This window comes from Babylonia areolata, chromosome 14 (genome assembly GCF_041734735.1).
Source record: "Babylonia areolata isolate BAREFJ2019XMU chromosome 14, ASM4173473v1, whole genome shotgun sequence".
In the NCBI taxonomy this organism is placed as follows: domain Eukaryota; kingdom Metazoa; phylum Mollusca; class Gastropoda; order Neogastropoda; family Buccinidae; genus Babylonia; species Babylonia areolata.
Window position 1 is genome coordinate 31,820,523 of NC_134889.1, and position 15,293 is coordinate 31,835,815.

At 41.3% G+C, this 15,293-nt stretch overlaps 1 protein-coding gene across 3 annotated transcripts in view; it reads right to left on the reverse strand.

Moving 5' to 3' along the window:
* The window catches only part of LOC143289987 (flotillin-1-like), a 42,637-nt gene extending 30,130 nt beyond the window's left edge, over positions 1-12,507 (reverse strand). For 2 of the 3 annotated variants that reach the window (XM_076599283.1, XM_076599281.1), the window contains exons 1-4: positions 12,350-12,506; positions 11,172-11,247; positions 5,990-6,080; positions 721-864 (exon numbers count right to left, since the gene is read on the reverse strand). In XM_076599283.1, coding sequence (XP_076455398.1) covers positions 721-864; positions 5,990-6,080; positions 11,172-11,247; positions 12,350-12,395 — 357 coding nt within the window. In that variant the 5' untranslated portion in view covers positions 12,396-12,506. Of the gene's footprint in view, positions 1-720; positions 865-5,989; positions 6,081-11,171; positions 11,248-12,349 lie in introns of all 3 variants that reach the window. The other variant, XM_076599282.1, reaches the window with a different exon arrangement.
* Between the last annotated feature and the right edge of the window lie 2,786 nt (positions 12,508-15,293).

Below are 15,293 nucleotides of genomic sequence, written 5' to 3' on the forward strand. Positions count from 1 at the left end.
TCGACAGGAAAAACAAATAAAACTGCACACAGGAAAAAATACAAAAAAAGGGGTGGCGCTGTAGTGTAGTGACGCGCTCTCCCTGGGGAGAGCAGCCCGAATTTCACACAGAGAAATCTGTTGTGATAAAAAGGAATACAAATACAAATACAAATACAAACCGAGGTCCCATGTGCAGCATGCACTTGGCGCACTGAAAAAGAACCCTTGGCAACAAAAGTGTTGTCCTCTTGCAAAATTCTGTAGATGAAATCCACTGTGATGGGTACACAAATACATATGTAAGCACTCAAGGCCTGACTACGCGCACTGGGTTATGCTGCTGGTCAGGCATCTGCCTAGCTGATGGGGTGTAGTGTATATGGATTTGTCCGAACACAGTGATGCCACCTTGAGAAAACAAACTGATCTCCCAGGTCAACCTATGTGCAGACCTGTTAGTGTCTGAACCCCCTTCATATGTATGTGCAAGCAGAAGATCAAAAACACGTTAAAGATCCTGTGATCCATGTCAGCATTCAGTGAGTCATGGAAACAAGAACATACCCAGCATGCACACCCCCAAAAACAGAGTATGGCTGCCTACATGGCAGGGTAAAAACTGTCATAAACGTAAAAGCCCACTTGCGTGCATACAAGTGAATGCGGGAGTTTCAGCCCACGAACAAAGAAGAAGAAGAAGGAACAGATAAATATCATCATCATCATGATCATCATCACCTCCACAGTCATGTTGCCCATGATGGCACGCTGATGGCCCTCCAAAGTCTCCTGGGCCACATTCTTGATCTCCCGCTCAGACTTGCCCAGGAACAGCTCACAGGCCGACTGCAGCATGTCCTCATTGCTGCCCTGGATCTTCACCTGTTCACAGGGCACCACCACCACCACCACCACATCAACAATCAGCACTTTTTTTTTTTTTTTACTCCTGTGACCCGCTGCTGGGGCATGGAGGATAGATATTAGCAACATGTGTGTTGTTTTATTTCACCAAAAAATGAAATGAAATAAATAAAACACTTGAAAAAGTCAACTAGGCCAAGCTAGAGTCAAGAAACCGTCATCCTTTTGACTCCTGTAGGGGTGTGGAGGATAGATATTAGCAACATGTGTGTTGCTTTGCTTCGTTTAGAAAAAAAAACTTAAAAAAATAAATAAATAAAAACCTGAAAATGTCAACTAAGCAAAGAAAGAGTCAAGAAACTGTCATCCTTAGACTCCTGTTGGGGCATGGAGCATGGTCATAAGCAACACATGCATTGCTTCAGTTATAAAAATAACCCCCGTCAACTAAACAAAGAAAGGGTGAAGATACTGTCTTGTTGGGGCATGGAGCAGAGACAGAGTCGAGTCATTAGCAACACATGCATGACCAGAGAAAACATGGAGTGATGGCCTGGAGGTAACACGTCCGCCTAGGAAGCCAGAGAATCTGAGCGTGCTGGATTGATTCACAGCTCAGCCGCCGATACTTTCTCCCCCTTCACTAGACCATGAGTGGTGGTCTGGACGCTAGTCATTCGGATAAGATGATAAACCAAGGTCCCGTGTGCAGCATGCACTTAGCGCAGGTAAAAGAACCCACCGCAACAAAACGGTTGTTCCTGGCAAAATTCTGTAGAAAAATCCACTTCAATAGAAAAAACTAATAAAACTGCACGCAGGAAAAAATACCCAAAAAAATGTGTGGCGCTCAACTGTAGCAACGCTCTCTCCCTAGGTAGAGCAGCCCGAATTTCACTCAAAGAAATCTGTTGTGATAAAAAGAAATACAAATACAAATACTTTGAGTTACTGAGAAAAAAACAATAACTTTAAAAGCAAACTAAGCAAAGAAACACTAAAGTCTGGGGCACTGAGGATCAAGGACACACATCAACAATATAATTATGACAATGCTTTAGTTACTGAAAACTTTTAAAAAGTCGACATAGCAAATTCGCTGGGAGATTATACAACTTACAAGCATTTTTTGTTTTTTTTAATCTAAATTCTGAAATCATTCTAAAATATGAATCCTTTGTTTTCTTTACATACATTTTCCCACTGTAAAACACACTTCTCTTCCTCCTTTGAATAAATTACAATAATCAAAAACCGACTCGGGTCTTGGTACTGTTTAGGAGAAAAAAATCTTTCTGAGCACATCAAATTTTGGACATTCCGTCACACACACACACACACACACACACACACACACACACACACACACACACACAAGTAAAATAAAATATAAAAAGAACAAAGAAATGAATAATATAAAATAATGAATGAAGCAACATCAACACCTACATACAATAAACACAACCATACCGACTACACACTACACATCATTCTACAACAAAGACCACAATCGTAGTGACGGGAGCAGCCAACACTGTCTACAACACACTGGATGGGGGGGAGTGGAGAGGTGGGGTGGGTGGGGGGGGGTGAGAGGGGGGAGGGGAGGCACACAAATTGTTTTTTCATGAATGCTATGCAGTTAAGGAGTTAAAACAAACTGAACTGGAATGACGCATTCATACAACACCAACTACACCACCTTCACTTGTGTCACCACCTCCTGTACCACAACACTCAATCACCATAGCTACAGCGCTAACTTTGGATGCTTCACCCAGTTATTATTCAGTCCTGGTATTGCAACTGATGAGAAGTGATACCTGCCCACAGGTCTCGTGTTTCTACTTAGTCATGACAAACAGCCAGAGATCCTTTTGATGAAAAGCAACATTACAGTTCTGTGATTATATTTTTGAAACCCCAACAAGAAATAACTAAGAGAGAGAGAGAGAGAAAGAGAGATACCCAGAGAAAATAATGAACAAGAAATTATTCTTTTTAAAACTGTAATGAGATATATATATATATATACATACATTACCGGTACATAGACTGTGTGTGTGAGTGTGCGTGTATGTGTGTGTGTGTGTGTGTGTGTGTGTAAAATACAACAAATGTCCCTCTCCTGTACAGAGAGAGAGAGAACTTTAACTCAAATGTTATACTAAGAGTAAAAGAAAAACGTACAAGCTGAAGAGGGAGAGAGAGACAAAAACACAGACAGACAGACAGAGAAATCAAATCAAATCAAATCATTTTGCTTACAGCCCAGCCAACCACAGTAGGTCCATTTGTCAGTTCTTAAAATATTACTTTTATTAAAGAGAACCCAGACTAATGATGGAGTTATGTCATATAATCATTCAAAACAACAGTAATAGTGACACGGGCGAGGGGTACGAGGGGGGGGGGGGGGAGAGAGACAGACAGACAGAGACAAACACAGACTGAGACAGATTCTCATCTACGTGACACATCACGCAGTGAAGCATGCCACACACACACAGGGAGGCAAGTTTTGACTCGACATGACAACACACCCTGTACATTCAAACATCCTGTACCTCCCCCCAAACATCATCAACACTGCCGCATCGTCAGCAGAGAACACAACGCCTCAAGGCGCATGACAAATTCTCTCGCATGAACAAATGCCAACAACATTTCCCCTCTCCCGTCAGCAGTCACTCTTGTTGTCAGCCGTAATAAAGGATCAATGGGAGTTGAAGGAAGGGGTATGTGGGGGTGGAGGGTAGGGAAGATTGGGTGGGGGGGAGGGGGGTTGTAGAGGGGGGTGGTGGGGGTGAAAGGGCAAGGAATGAAGGTAGGAGGACATGGGGGGGGTGGGGGGGGGGTAGAGAGTGAGAGAAGAGGAGGATGTGTGTGGGGGTAGGGGGTGAGAGGGGGTGAAGGGTGAAGAATAGGGTAAATGGTGGTGGAGGATTCATTTACATAAACTCTCCCTTTGTTGACACATGTGAGCCAAGAAGGAAGGTATGGTTGGAATAGTATGACTGAATTTCTCCCCAACCCAGGGGCCCTTGCAGTGGCATTCTATGCTTCTGTTTACTTCCTGGTTGTGGTGTGTAGAAAAGGTAAGGAAAAGAAAAGTGGGGCATAAAGAAAAGACAACATATATATATATATATATATATATATATATATATATATATATATATGTAAATTTTAAAAGCCCCACATAGCTGTGCAAATATGCGCATCCTGTCCAGGGCTCAGGCTGACTGACAAGACTACCCTATGATCTGTGTATCCCAGACACGTATCACACAGGTGAGCATGTTTTGTGCAGCGGTGGCCTAACCATCGTGCGCTTGACTGGGAAGCGAGTGTCCAAGCGTTCGAGTCCCAGATACCAACCGGGATTCTTACTCCTCCCTTCACTTGCCCTTGAGCAGGCATCAGGATGCCAGTTTTTCAGATCAGACGTTGAACCTGAGATAACCTGTGCAGCATGCATGTCGCGCACATATAAAAACGCACAGGAACAAAAGGGCTGTAAATGGCAAAAGTCCTGTAGAAAAATCCACTTTGATTGTAAAAACAAACACTTGCAGACAGACAAAAAAAAAAAAGAAAAAAAAAGTTTAAAAAAAAGTAAAACATACATATTGATGGTGCAGCACTGTGACGACATGCTCTCTCCAGGGAGAGTGGCCTGAATTTCAAACCGAAAACTGTTTTCTAACAAAACGTAATACAACACATGCAGAGGAGTATAACTTCAGCCGACAAACACCATCCTACGTTCATTTTTTGTCCGTGTCAAAGTACCAAGTATTGTATTGTAAGTACTGCACTGTGCTGTATTAATTTTTTTGCCACAACATATTTCTCTGTGTGAAATCTGGGCTGTTCTCACCTGACAGAATGTGTCACCACCGTGCAGCACCACCCACATTTTCCTTCCTGTTCGCAGGTGTATTTGTTTTACAATCAGTGTCATTTTTTTTCTTCAGAATTTCGCCAGGGACAACCCTTCTGTTGATGTGGGATCTCTTCTGAGGGCTAATAACACAGTGCTAGGAGCTTGCTGCACATGGCACCTCGGTTTGTTTGTATCTGTATCTGTGTTTCTTTTAATCACAACAGATTTCTGTGTGTGAAATTTGGGCTGCTCTCCCCAGGGAGAGCGCGTCGCTACACTACAGCGCCACCCATTTTTTGGTATTTTTCCTGCGTGTAGTTTTTATTTGTTTTTCCTATCGAAGTGGATTTTTCTACAGAATTTTGCCAGGAACAACCCTTTTGTTGCCGTGGGTTCTTTTAGGTGCGCTAAATGCATGCTGCACACGGGACCTCGGTTTATCGTCTCATCCGAATGACTAGCGTCCAGACCACCACTCAAGGTCTAGTGGAGGGGGAGAAAATATCGGCGGCTGAGCCGTGATTCAAACCAGCGCGCTCAGATTCTCTTGCTTCCTAGGCGGACGGGTTACCTCTAGGCCATCACTCCACTGATCATCTCATCCAAAAAAAGCCTAGCAACCATACCACCACTCAAGGTCTTAAGAGGAGGGGGAAGTAAAAATCCCACAGGACTCAAGCCCATGGATACTTGCTTCCTGCTCCTGGTCAGGTGCATCACTACTGGGCCAACCCTCCACTTCAAAGTAAAATTTTATCAGCTGACACAGACACAACACTAATGTGCGTGCTGTGTCAACGGAACTACTATATCGCCCAGCATACACAGCACTGTCCTGTACACTCTGTGTCAACCTTGACAATAACGTCTGATAACCTGACACTGACAGCAACAATCCTTGTGTGCTGAGTGTTCCAGTCAGAAATTATCTTGAACAAGAGGTGTCTGCCCTAACAGCGTACCAGTCTGAATTATCAATGACCAGAGGTGCTGACCCTATCTCTGTGTATTCGACCTGTGCCCATGTTGCTGAATCTACAATCAGACAGTGAAGGAAGTTTGAACTAGATGCAGGAAAAGAAGGCAGAAAAGGGATGACAATGGAAAGGCAGGTAAATGAGGAAGGTGGCGGGGGGGTATGGGGCGGTAAAGGGAGGAGTGGTGGGGCAGTGAACGAACAAAGCCAGCACAACCTCTCATTTTTACCTGTTGTACTGATCAACCTGGGACAGAATAAAAGTGAACGCTTCTCACCTGCGCAATACCTGTGACGGAAATGGACACCCCTAACTGGGTGTAGACATTGCTGCTTTCAATGGTGAGGGTGATGGTGTTTAGGCTTAACCTGCAAAACACACACACACACACACACACACACACAACAGCTAACACCACTACTCCAATCACAGGTCATGCACTACATCACATCGCCAATGACACAGGTCTGTACCCATTTGTCACTGCTTGTCCACATCAAAACCACATGAACAGAACAACACAGCCACCACAAAAGACAACAAACAGAGGGGAGGGCGGGGAGATAATTATTATGCACTACCTATTATTAAGTCATGAACTCTGAGCAACAACATGGAAACCTTGGTGACTTAAGAGTGGTTTTAGACCACAATGCTTCACACTTTTTACACAAGAACGATTGTTACTTTGTTTATGCAAATCATATAATTCCATGTTTGTTTTGCTGATTTCTGCTCACATTGATGATCGAGTCACACAACAGTAACTCCATTCTTTTTAGTTTCTCTACCATCCACTGCTTTTATCCAACTTATCTACACACTGAACAGTTCAAGAAACTTCAGAATGTGTCCGTTCTAATTTAGAAGTTAGAGGACATAAAGTGAAACAGCATAATGTTAAATAAACCTGCCAAATGGGTAAATAACTACTGAACCATGCATTAAACTGGACATATCTGAGCACTAAAACAACCATATTGATTTCAACTATCAGTCTGGTGCAATAAAGGGTGCAGCAATACTGGACTTGGCTCTCTACAAAAGAGACAAAGAGGTCAATCGTGATGTCATATCAACTGTGCACAAAGCCAACTTCCAGGATTGCTCAGTTCAGAACAGCTGTGAGAAGAAATGATGGGTATTCTGTGATGCGAAACGCACTTTCATCATTTTCAAAATCTGTGACAGTCAAGTCATTGTCTCATCAAGAGACCAACAATAAGCCTTCTTCAGGCACGACGGTGTTGGCAAACATGTAGTTTTCTCATCAGCATTCACATCTTTGACATGTCTGTGTCTTAACCCTTCTTCCATAATCTTGGCTCAAAATAATATGGAACTAAACCAAAATCCATTCCAACACTGTACTTGTGCTGTGTTTGTTTTGGTTTGTTGTTTTTTGCGGCTGTTTTTCTGGGGAAGTCCAAGCACAGTTTGTTTGTTTTTTTGTTTGTTTGTTTGTTTTTAATTCATTTTGATCTGATTTGCAAGTCAGCCAAAAGCGAAAACAAGTCTCTGAACTTGTGACATCTCAACCTTACAGAAAATGGCGGCCTCCTTAACTACTCAACGCATCATATTTGAATAAAGTTTTTCTCAAGATACATTTTTACTGGCTTTAAAAATACTGGACGAGCCATAACAACATAAATCTATTTACGTACAAACCACTTTGCGTCTAATGACTCACAATCTCAAGTTTTATATTTGATGACATTAGTCGATGTTCGATTTTATCTAAGCATGTGACTGATCCATATACAAGTATACACTACACATGTGTATTCAAAAAAAAAAAAAAAAAAAGAATTTTTCTTAAAAAAGGCAGCACAAACCTGACATGGCAGCACATACCTGACCTTAACATAAACCTGACATGGCAGCACATACCTGACCTTAACAAAAACCTGACATGCTAGTCTGGCCTTGAGAGCCTACCCTAGGTTTGAAAAAGAGTGCCTCTGCCAGGAATGCGGTAACAAAGAAGATTCTCTTCATTCTGAGTTAATGATAAAACAGCTGTTTTACAGTTAACACAAAATGCTGTATCATCCAAATTATCTGTATGATACGTAATACCCAGCTTAATATTGATGATAAAGACTATGACAACAGTCAGACTCAAATAAGAGAAGATAAAGAATATGACGATAATCAGACTCAAAAAGAAGATATATATATCATTAAAAACTGTGACAACAGTCAGACTTCAAGAAGAACCTGCTCCATACTGGAGCGTCTACATCATCAAACTTCATCATCTCCATCCCACAGACACACAAAAACAATCACCCCCTCCGGCAGCCAACTTCCCTACCCCCACAACCACCCACCACCCAAGCTATCCGTCCCCTGACAGGGTGGTCCCAACATACTGAAGTCCTGTCAACATGGCAGACTGGCTTCTCCATTCCTACCACCAAAAACTCAAAACTCTACCAGCGTGCTATATCCCCATCCTGACAGTTACCTGTATCAGAGTAAGGAGCTACACAAAGTGGGACATCACAAAAACAACATAACACAACAAAAAAAGTGTGGTGTTTGGAACAAGGGGGGAAAACAAGAAGCAGGGGAGGTAATAACAACAAGGAATCAATACAACACAGAACCAAAAGTATGAATTAAATACAGTATATCATGTTTAAAAATGTATACAAATGCATACAAGTCAACTGCTGTGTTTGAAAATTTTGAAATGAAGCCTGAAGCTCTTACCATCCAGATTTTCATTCTTCTGTACCTACGATTACGTGTTTGGTCAAACACTGGCTGATGTTTGTGATCAGTTTTACATACACTGTCAACATCTTTCTCCACAGACCAAATAATGACCATCAAGAGTTTAATAACCATTCCATTTTTTCTGTTAAAAAAAAAAACACACACAAAAAAACTGGGCAACATACTGTGCCATCACTTCTTTCAAAGGGTCAAACATTCAAAACTGACAAAAAAAACACCTGTCGTTGGTTCTTTAAAATTTAATCTAAAAACTGCAATAACAACTGTTCGTTTTAGAGCAAAATCTCCTCACAAACTAAAAAGAAGAAGAAGAAAAAGCAAGCAACAAAAGACTCAAACCAGTACTAAACATGTTCAGCACCGACGATGAAACAAACAACCAGTGGTTTCACTATCAAACATAAAGGAGAAATACTGAAATGAAGAGAAAAAGGCAGGGGCCAAACAACACAATAACAGGGCTCCGGAACATGCATCCTGCCCATAGACAACAGAAGGAACCAGCTCCACATCCCGACCAACCAACAAACTGACAAAACCTCCTAGACGGCAGCACCAGCGACTTACTTGTGCGATGCCGGTGACAGACACAGCCACACCTTGCTTAGTGTACACCTGAGGACTCTCGATCAACAGAGTCAGGGTGTTCAAGCAAAGTCTTTTTTGGTCGCAATATATAAAAAAAAAGGGGGACAGGCAAAAACAGAGCAAACTGTTAGATACAGACGGCTTGGGAGCAGGGGGTTGTGGGGGGTGAAAAGGGGGGAAGGGGTTGTGGTTTCTAGTTGCACTTTTTCCTTTGTTTCTTTTTTGCACACATAGAGACATCTAACAGGCTGGAGAGGTGTATACCTGATTAAACAGATACTGGGCTTTCTTTTCATTTTTTTTAAAATCAAAGAACATATATCCATAAAGAAAACAAATAAAGGTAGCATTTGTAGGATTATATTTTTCAACCCTTCAAATACAGCAACTGGTTACCATCTGAATCATCTATTAAATCTATCCGTTTTCTTTCTCTCCCTTTACACGCACAGGCACACACACACACACACACACACACACTGACCAGCACACATATTCTTACACCTTTTCACCTTTTGGCGAACCACAACCCTCTTTTTCCACCTCCACCCACCCCCCCTCCAGTGTTTAACCATCCCCCCTTCTTTTCCTTTGTAAATATTGCTCACCTTTTTCTCTGTTCTTTTTTTTCTTTTCTTTTTTTTCTCCCTGATTACTCCTCACAGTTCTGAGTTTTACCTCTGTCTTGGTTTTGCCCTCTCTTTTCTTCTCCATTCTCTATTTTTCTCCCCATGAAGAAGGGCCTAGGGCCTGAAATGTCGGGATACTCTCTTCATCGGACAAGTCACCACCTACAGGTTAGTCTCAACCATTTTCTCGCCCATCTATTTTTTTTTTTTTTTTTTTTTTTTTTTTTAAAGAGAGAGAGAGAGAGCCAACTGTATGCCTGATATAACTGTCCTTTCTTCTCTAATGGACTCGAGATATCGCATTTGAAACCAGGCTTTCTAATTTTCATTCTATGTCCTCAAACTGTTCCATCCAGATGTGCATCTGATCATATCTGGTTTGACCCACCAGATGCTACAATTCACTCTCATGTATAATTAAATCAAGTTGGCTTGTAAATATCAAAAGATAAACTGAACGTCCTGCCGACTGAACAAACTTTTGTCAACATCAGCATCATACAACAAGTGTCAAATCTACAGTTTATTTTGCTTGAAATTTCTATCCAGGATGTCAACACCTTTAAGATTCTGAAGTACAGAAATTTTGACATATCTATGATAGAAAGTAGAGGCATATTAAGTTTGACTGATGCTGAGATGGTATGGATAGCTATGTGAGTGAACTTGAGGTAAACAATCCACTAAACCACAGGTGCAAGAACCACCTCTTAAGAGATAGATCTATACCTACTCCAGAAATTTACAGAGGTTAACATAGATGAAGACATAAAAATACATATACACCAAAACCAACATAATTTTGTTAAATCAATCCAAACTCATCAGCATGAGGATGATGGTGTGTGTGTGTGTGTGTGTGTGTGTGTGTGTGTGTATGCGTGCCTGCATGCCTGCGTGTGAGTGTGTGTGTGTGTGTGTACACGTGCACATGGATGTAATAGTGGTGTGGGTGACAGACACCTTTAGTTTTTCTTCTATTTTGGAGGAGGAAAAAATAACAACTCGGACACAATAACACATCAATGAATATTAGATCAACAGTTCAGACTGCGCAACAAAGTAAATTAGCTAAATTTCACTATCTAAACTGATTTACACCCAGTGTTATAAATGTATCAAGAGAGTACATGTGATCATGTACCCATACACTTACTATTCACATACATAATACTAACAGAGCTCTACTATCTACTTGTACTACTAGTAAAACTGCTATAACAATATTATGACCAGAATAATATTGATGATGATAATGATAATAATGATAATAATAATAATAATAATGAAGGATACTTATAAGTTATATACAAAACTATTATAGAGCACTCTTGCCTATCCAAGAAACAACCATAGGTGCTTTATAAAACAAATTTAATATAAAACAAATTACAAAATATTTTTTTCAATAATAATTATAATAACAATAATAATCCTTTTAAAAAATTGTTATAATTATTCCAAGCTGTTTATAGCTACTCCATGTTTTCTCACCTTTGCAGCTTCTGGATGCCAGGCCAAACAAAAATGCGACCACCAGGAATGAACCGGGAGTGACCTATGCAGCATCCTGAACACACACACACACACACACACACACACACACACATAGTGACATAGCAGACAATTCCATAAGTATAAGTTCCACAACATTTGCTTTAAAAAATAAAATGAGAAAGAAGTAGATGTGGTCTTACCTACTTATTTATGTATAAAGATGATAAATCCAACATGCTGGTCTGACCTTGAAAGCCCACCACAGCATTACCATCATCTACCATTTATTGTCCGTTATACTGTGAGTTGTATTCTGTTGATCATCTTATGGGTACTGTTTTCACTTTCATTTACACATGTTACCCATCTTAAAATGGACCAGTCCATTGATATGTTGCACCATGTCTGCAAATGGGCCATTTCTATGTGTTTAGTTGTTGTTTTTTGTGGTTTTTTTTGTTGTTGTTGTTGTTTTATTTTATTTTTTAATAACATCTACAAATGGACCAGCTCATTAAACTGATTGTACATGATTGGCACATTACACAATGTCTGCAAAGTCCATTAACCACAGTTAGCAAATATTCAACAATACAATTACAAAACAACCAGTCCAATGATAGTACACTGGTTAACATATCTGGAACTGAACCAGCTAATCCACGTACATGTGTACCCAACGCAACACAGAACTCAGACACACTGACACGCAGGAACACACAAACACACACACGCACGCGCGCACGCACACCCACGTTCGCACGGTGTTCAGTATGAAGAATCAATATATACATTGGCAGATGCTGTGTATAGATGAATTCCCATGTCGCCATGGTGATTCAATAATGCGATGTCCCCACCCAACACTGCCCTTCGTATGACGACGTATTGCTGTACCATATAAATGCAATGATGTTCCAAGACAAGAACACTTTGTGACTTTACACTGTAATTATGTTTTGGCTGCATTTTGTCATTTTAACTGAAAAAAAAGAAAAAAAAAAAGAAAAAAAAGGAAGAAGCGAATACTATGCGTAAAACATTTTCCGAATGCCTCCATCGTAACCTGATTATCCCGGATTCCACAGAACATGCTGAGCGAAAGAGCCACACACATTCACGTTCTGCCACTCAACACACAACGCAGATTAGCCATTTGCAAATGCACAACCTACCTGACACAACCATAACCTCGTTAGGTCCACAAGTCTCGAAACCCATCTTGAAAAATGGGGGAAACGACGAAAATTACACCCCAAAACACAGCACAAAACACGAAATTGACGGCCACTTGCTGGAGTTACGGGTACTGAGTATTTCTATTGGTCAACTTTCCTTGTGAGAACGAGGCTAAGTGTGTCGCAATCTTGATGGGCCAACAGCGTATTTTGCAATGGCATACATGTGTGCTTGAATGAATTTTCAATAGAACACACATGTGTAGCAGGATATAGATATGTGGAAATGTTGAGCAACCGGCGTTATCTGTCAAATGATATACTGCGTGGGTATAATTGCCAACCTGAGAAAGAGAGTGTTACTGACAGGGCAAGAACGTGGATTTTATTGCACACAAGACTGGCCACACACGCACGCACACACGCACGCACACACACGCACACACCTCCCCCTCCCCACACACACCTTCGTAATCATCGTTGATATCACTTGTTAGGGCTTGGTATATATTTGTTTCCAACATCCACTGAGCGCTGACAATTTAAAGTGCTTGGCTGTGTGTGAGAGAGAGTGTGCATGCACACCCATGAATGAGCGTGCTCGTGTGTGTGTGTGTGTGTGTGTTAAGGAAATAGAGAAGGAACACCCATGCGAATGTGGTTCACGTGATGAGCGTACAGGGGAGACAATCGGGAAAAATCCTCCTTCTGCTTGTGTCACTAGCCTTGGTTTGCTCCCTTCATCTAAAAATCAAAAAAATGAAATCCTCATCCCCAAAAATTTCCATATCTCAAGAACACACACACACACACACACACACACACACACACACACACACACACACACACACACACACACACACACACACACAAATGCAGGTGAATGCACGGCTGAGGCAACTAAGTGAACTCAAAATGTGGCCGGGCGCAGGCATGCACGGCATGCACGCACTCGCTGACATCCATGCACTGAACTGACATCCGTGCTCGCAAACGCATGTACGCAAGAAATCATGCACCCAAAGATTATTTCCTTTCGTCACACCGCCCCGATGAACTTCTGGCTTAACATCAAAGTGGGTTTGCAAACAGGCCGTGAATACCAGTCAGTAAAAATAATATCAACTGAATCTCCCTCAAATGCCGAGTAACATGCAGTTTCGATTCCCATCTCTCTCTCTCTCTCTCTCTCTCTCTCTCTCTCTCTCTCTCTCTCTCTCTCTCTCTCTCTCCCCGGCTCCCTCCCTCTCTATCTATCTCAGTCTCCCTCTCTCCCCGTCTCTCTCTCTCCCCGCAGTCAGTCTCTCTCTCTCTCCCCGTCTCTCTCTCTCTCTCTCTCTCTCTCCCCCCGTCTCTCTCTCCCACCCTCTCTCTCTCTCTCAGCCCGTCCCTCCCCCCCCCCCTCTCTCTCTCTCTCTCAGCAGTGTTATCTAGTTCATGAATCCATGATTTGTAACAGATATGCTGCTTTTTTAAAATGATTTTTTTTCTTTTCTTTTCAGTTTCTTGTAATTATTTTTTCACCTATCATTCGAGAGCTCGATGACAAAAAGCATTGTTCGCTTACCGTCTATTATCCTTAGAAAAAATTTTAAAATTCATTTATTCAGCCGTTCGTGGCTTTGACCCTCTCACTCTCCTGGTTCTCGCTGGGTCCTTCGTCACTCATCCCGCTCTAGAGTAGAATGCTTGCCTTGTGGTAACGCGTCAGCCTCACTGGAACTGAAACCATCGCCGGAATGTTCTTGACCCCCTCCACTGAGAAGACTTTATCATGTTGTGTGGTGGTCCGGCTGGACTCTATAGTCATTCGGATGAGACGCTGGAAAAACCGAGGTTCTGGCCTTGTGCAGCATGCACACTGAAAAACACGTAAAAGAATCAACAGAAACAAAAGGATTGTTCTTGGCAAAATTCTATGCAAAGAAAAAAAAAACGAAGAAAAAAGAAAGAAAGAAAGTAACTAGTTTGGCAGTCATACACTTTGCAGACAGAGTATAAAAAAAAGAAGAAAAGGCCGGCGTGGCGCTGCACTGTGGCACACACAGTGGAGCACTAGGAAAAGAAAACATCGGCAGGGCCCACATGCACAAACGCAAATAAACAATCATCAATTCAATATAAGGTGTAAAAAAAAAATAACTTCGTAAATAAATAAATAAATAATAACGGCTCTCTTACTGCGTGCAGATCTGTACATCCGTACATCGTTGTTTAAAGTTATAAAACAGGCCCTCGGATACAGGAGTTTTAAAGTCATTTACGTCGCCAGAATGCAAACATACATTTTTTTTCTCCCGTGACGAAACATAATGAACTTGTATATTCAACATACGCTTCCACAAAGTGAAGATAGTTTTGTGTTGTGGGTGTTACTGATATTTCTTCAGTTTTAATGAGTAGTGTTCAAGTTTGTTTGTTTGTTTTGGTGTTGTTGTTTTGTTGTTGTTGCTGTTGTTATTGTGGTTGTTGTTGTTGCTGTTGTTATTGTGGTTGTGGTTGTTGTTGTTGCTGTTGTTATTGTGGTTGTTTTGTACATATTTTTACGTCACTTTGTCTTAAAGTTGTATATCTCATTGCAAAGCGCGGTGAACCCCAACTGAGATGGGGGTGATGCGGTAAGTGAGCTTGTATATTATTATTATCATCATCATCATCATCATCATCATCATCATCATCATTTATAGATCCCGCCGGGCTTTGGTGCCTTATCAAGGACGACCTTAGATATATATATATATATTATCCATTGTATGCTGTGGCTTTCTCGAGTTTTTGTTTATTGTTTTTGTTTTCTTCTTCTTTCTGTTTCTCAATCAGTGAGACAGACCAAGCAATATTTTGTAACTGCGAACTGAATATATCTTCCTACCAGAATCAAGTAAAAATGTTGATTGAGTTACACAACTTGACCTCGTCAGCCTTTGACTGACGACAGAAA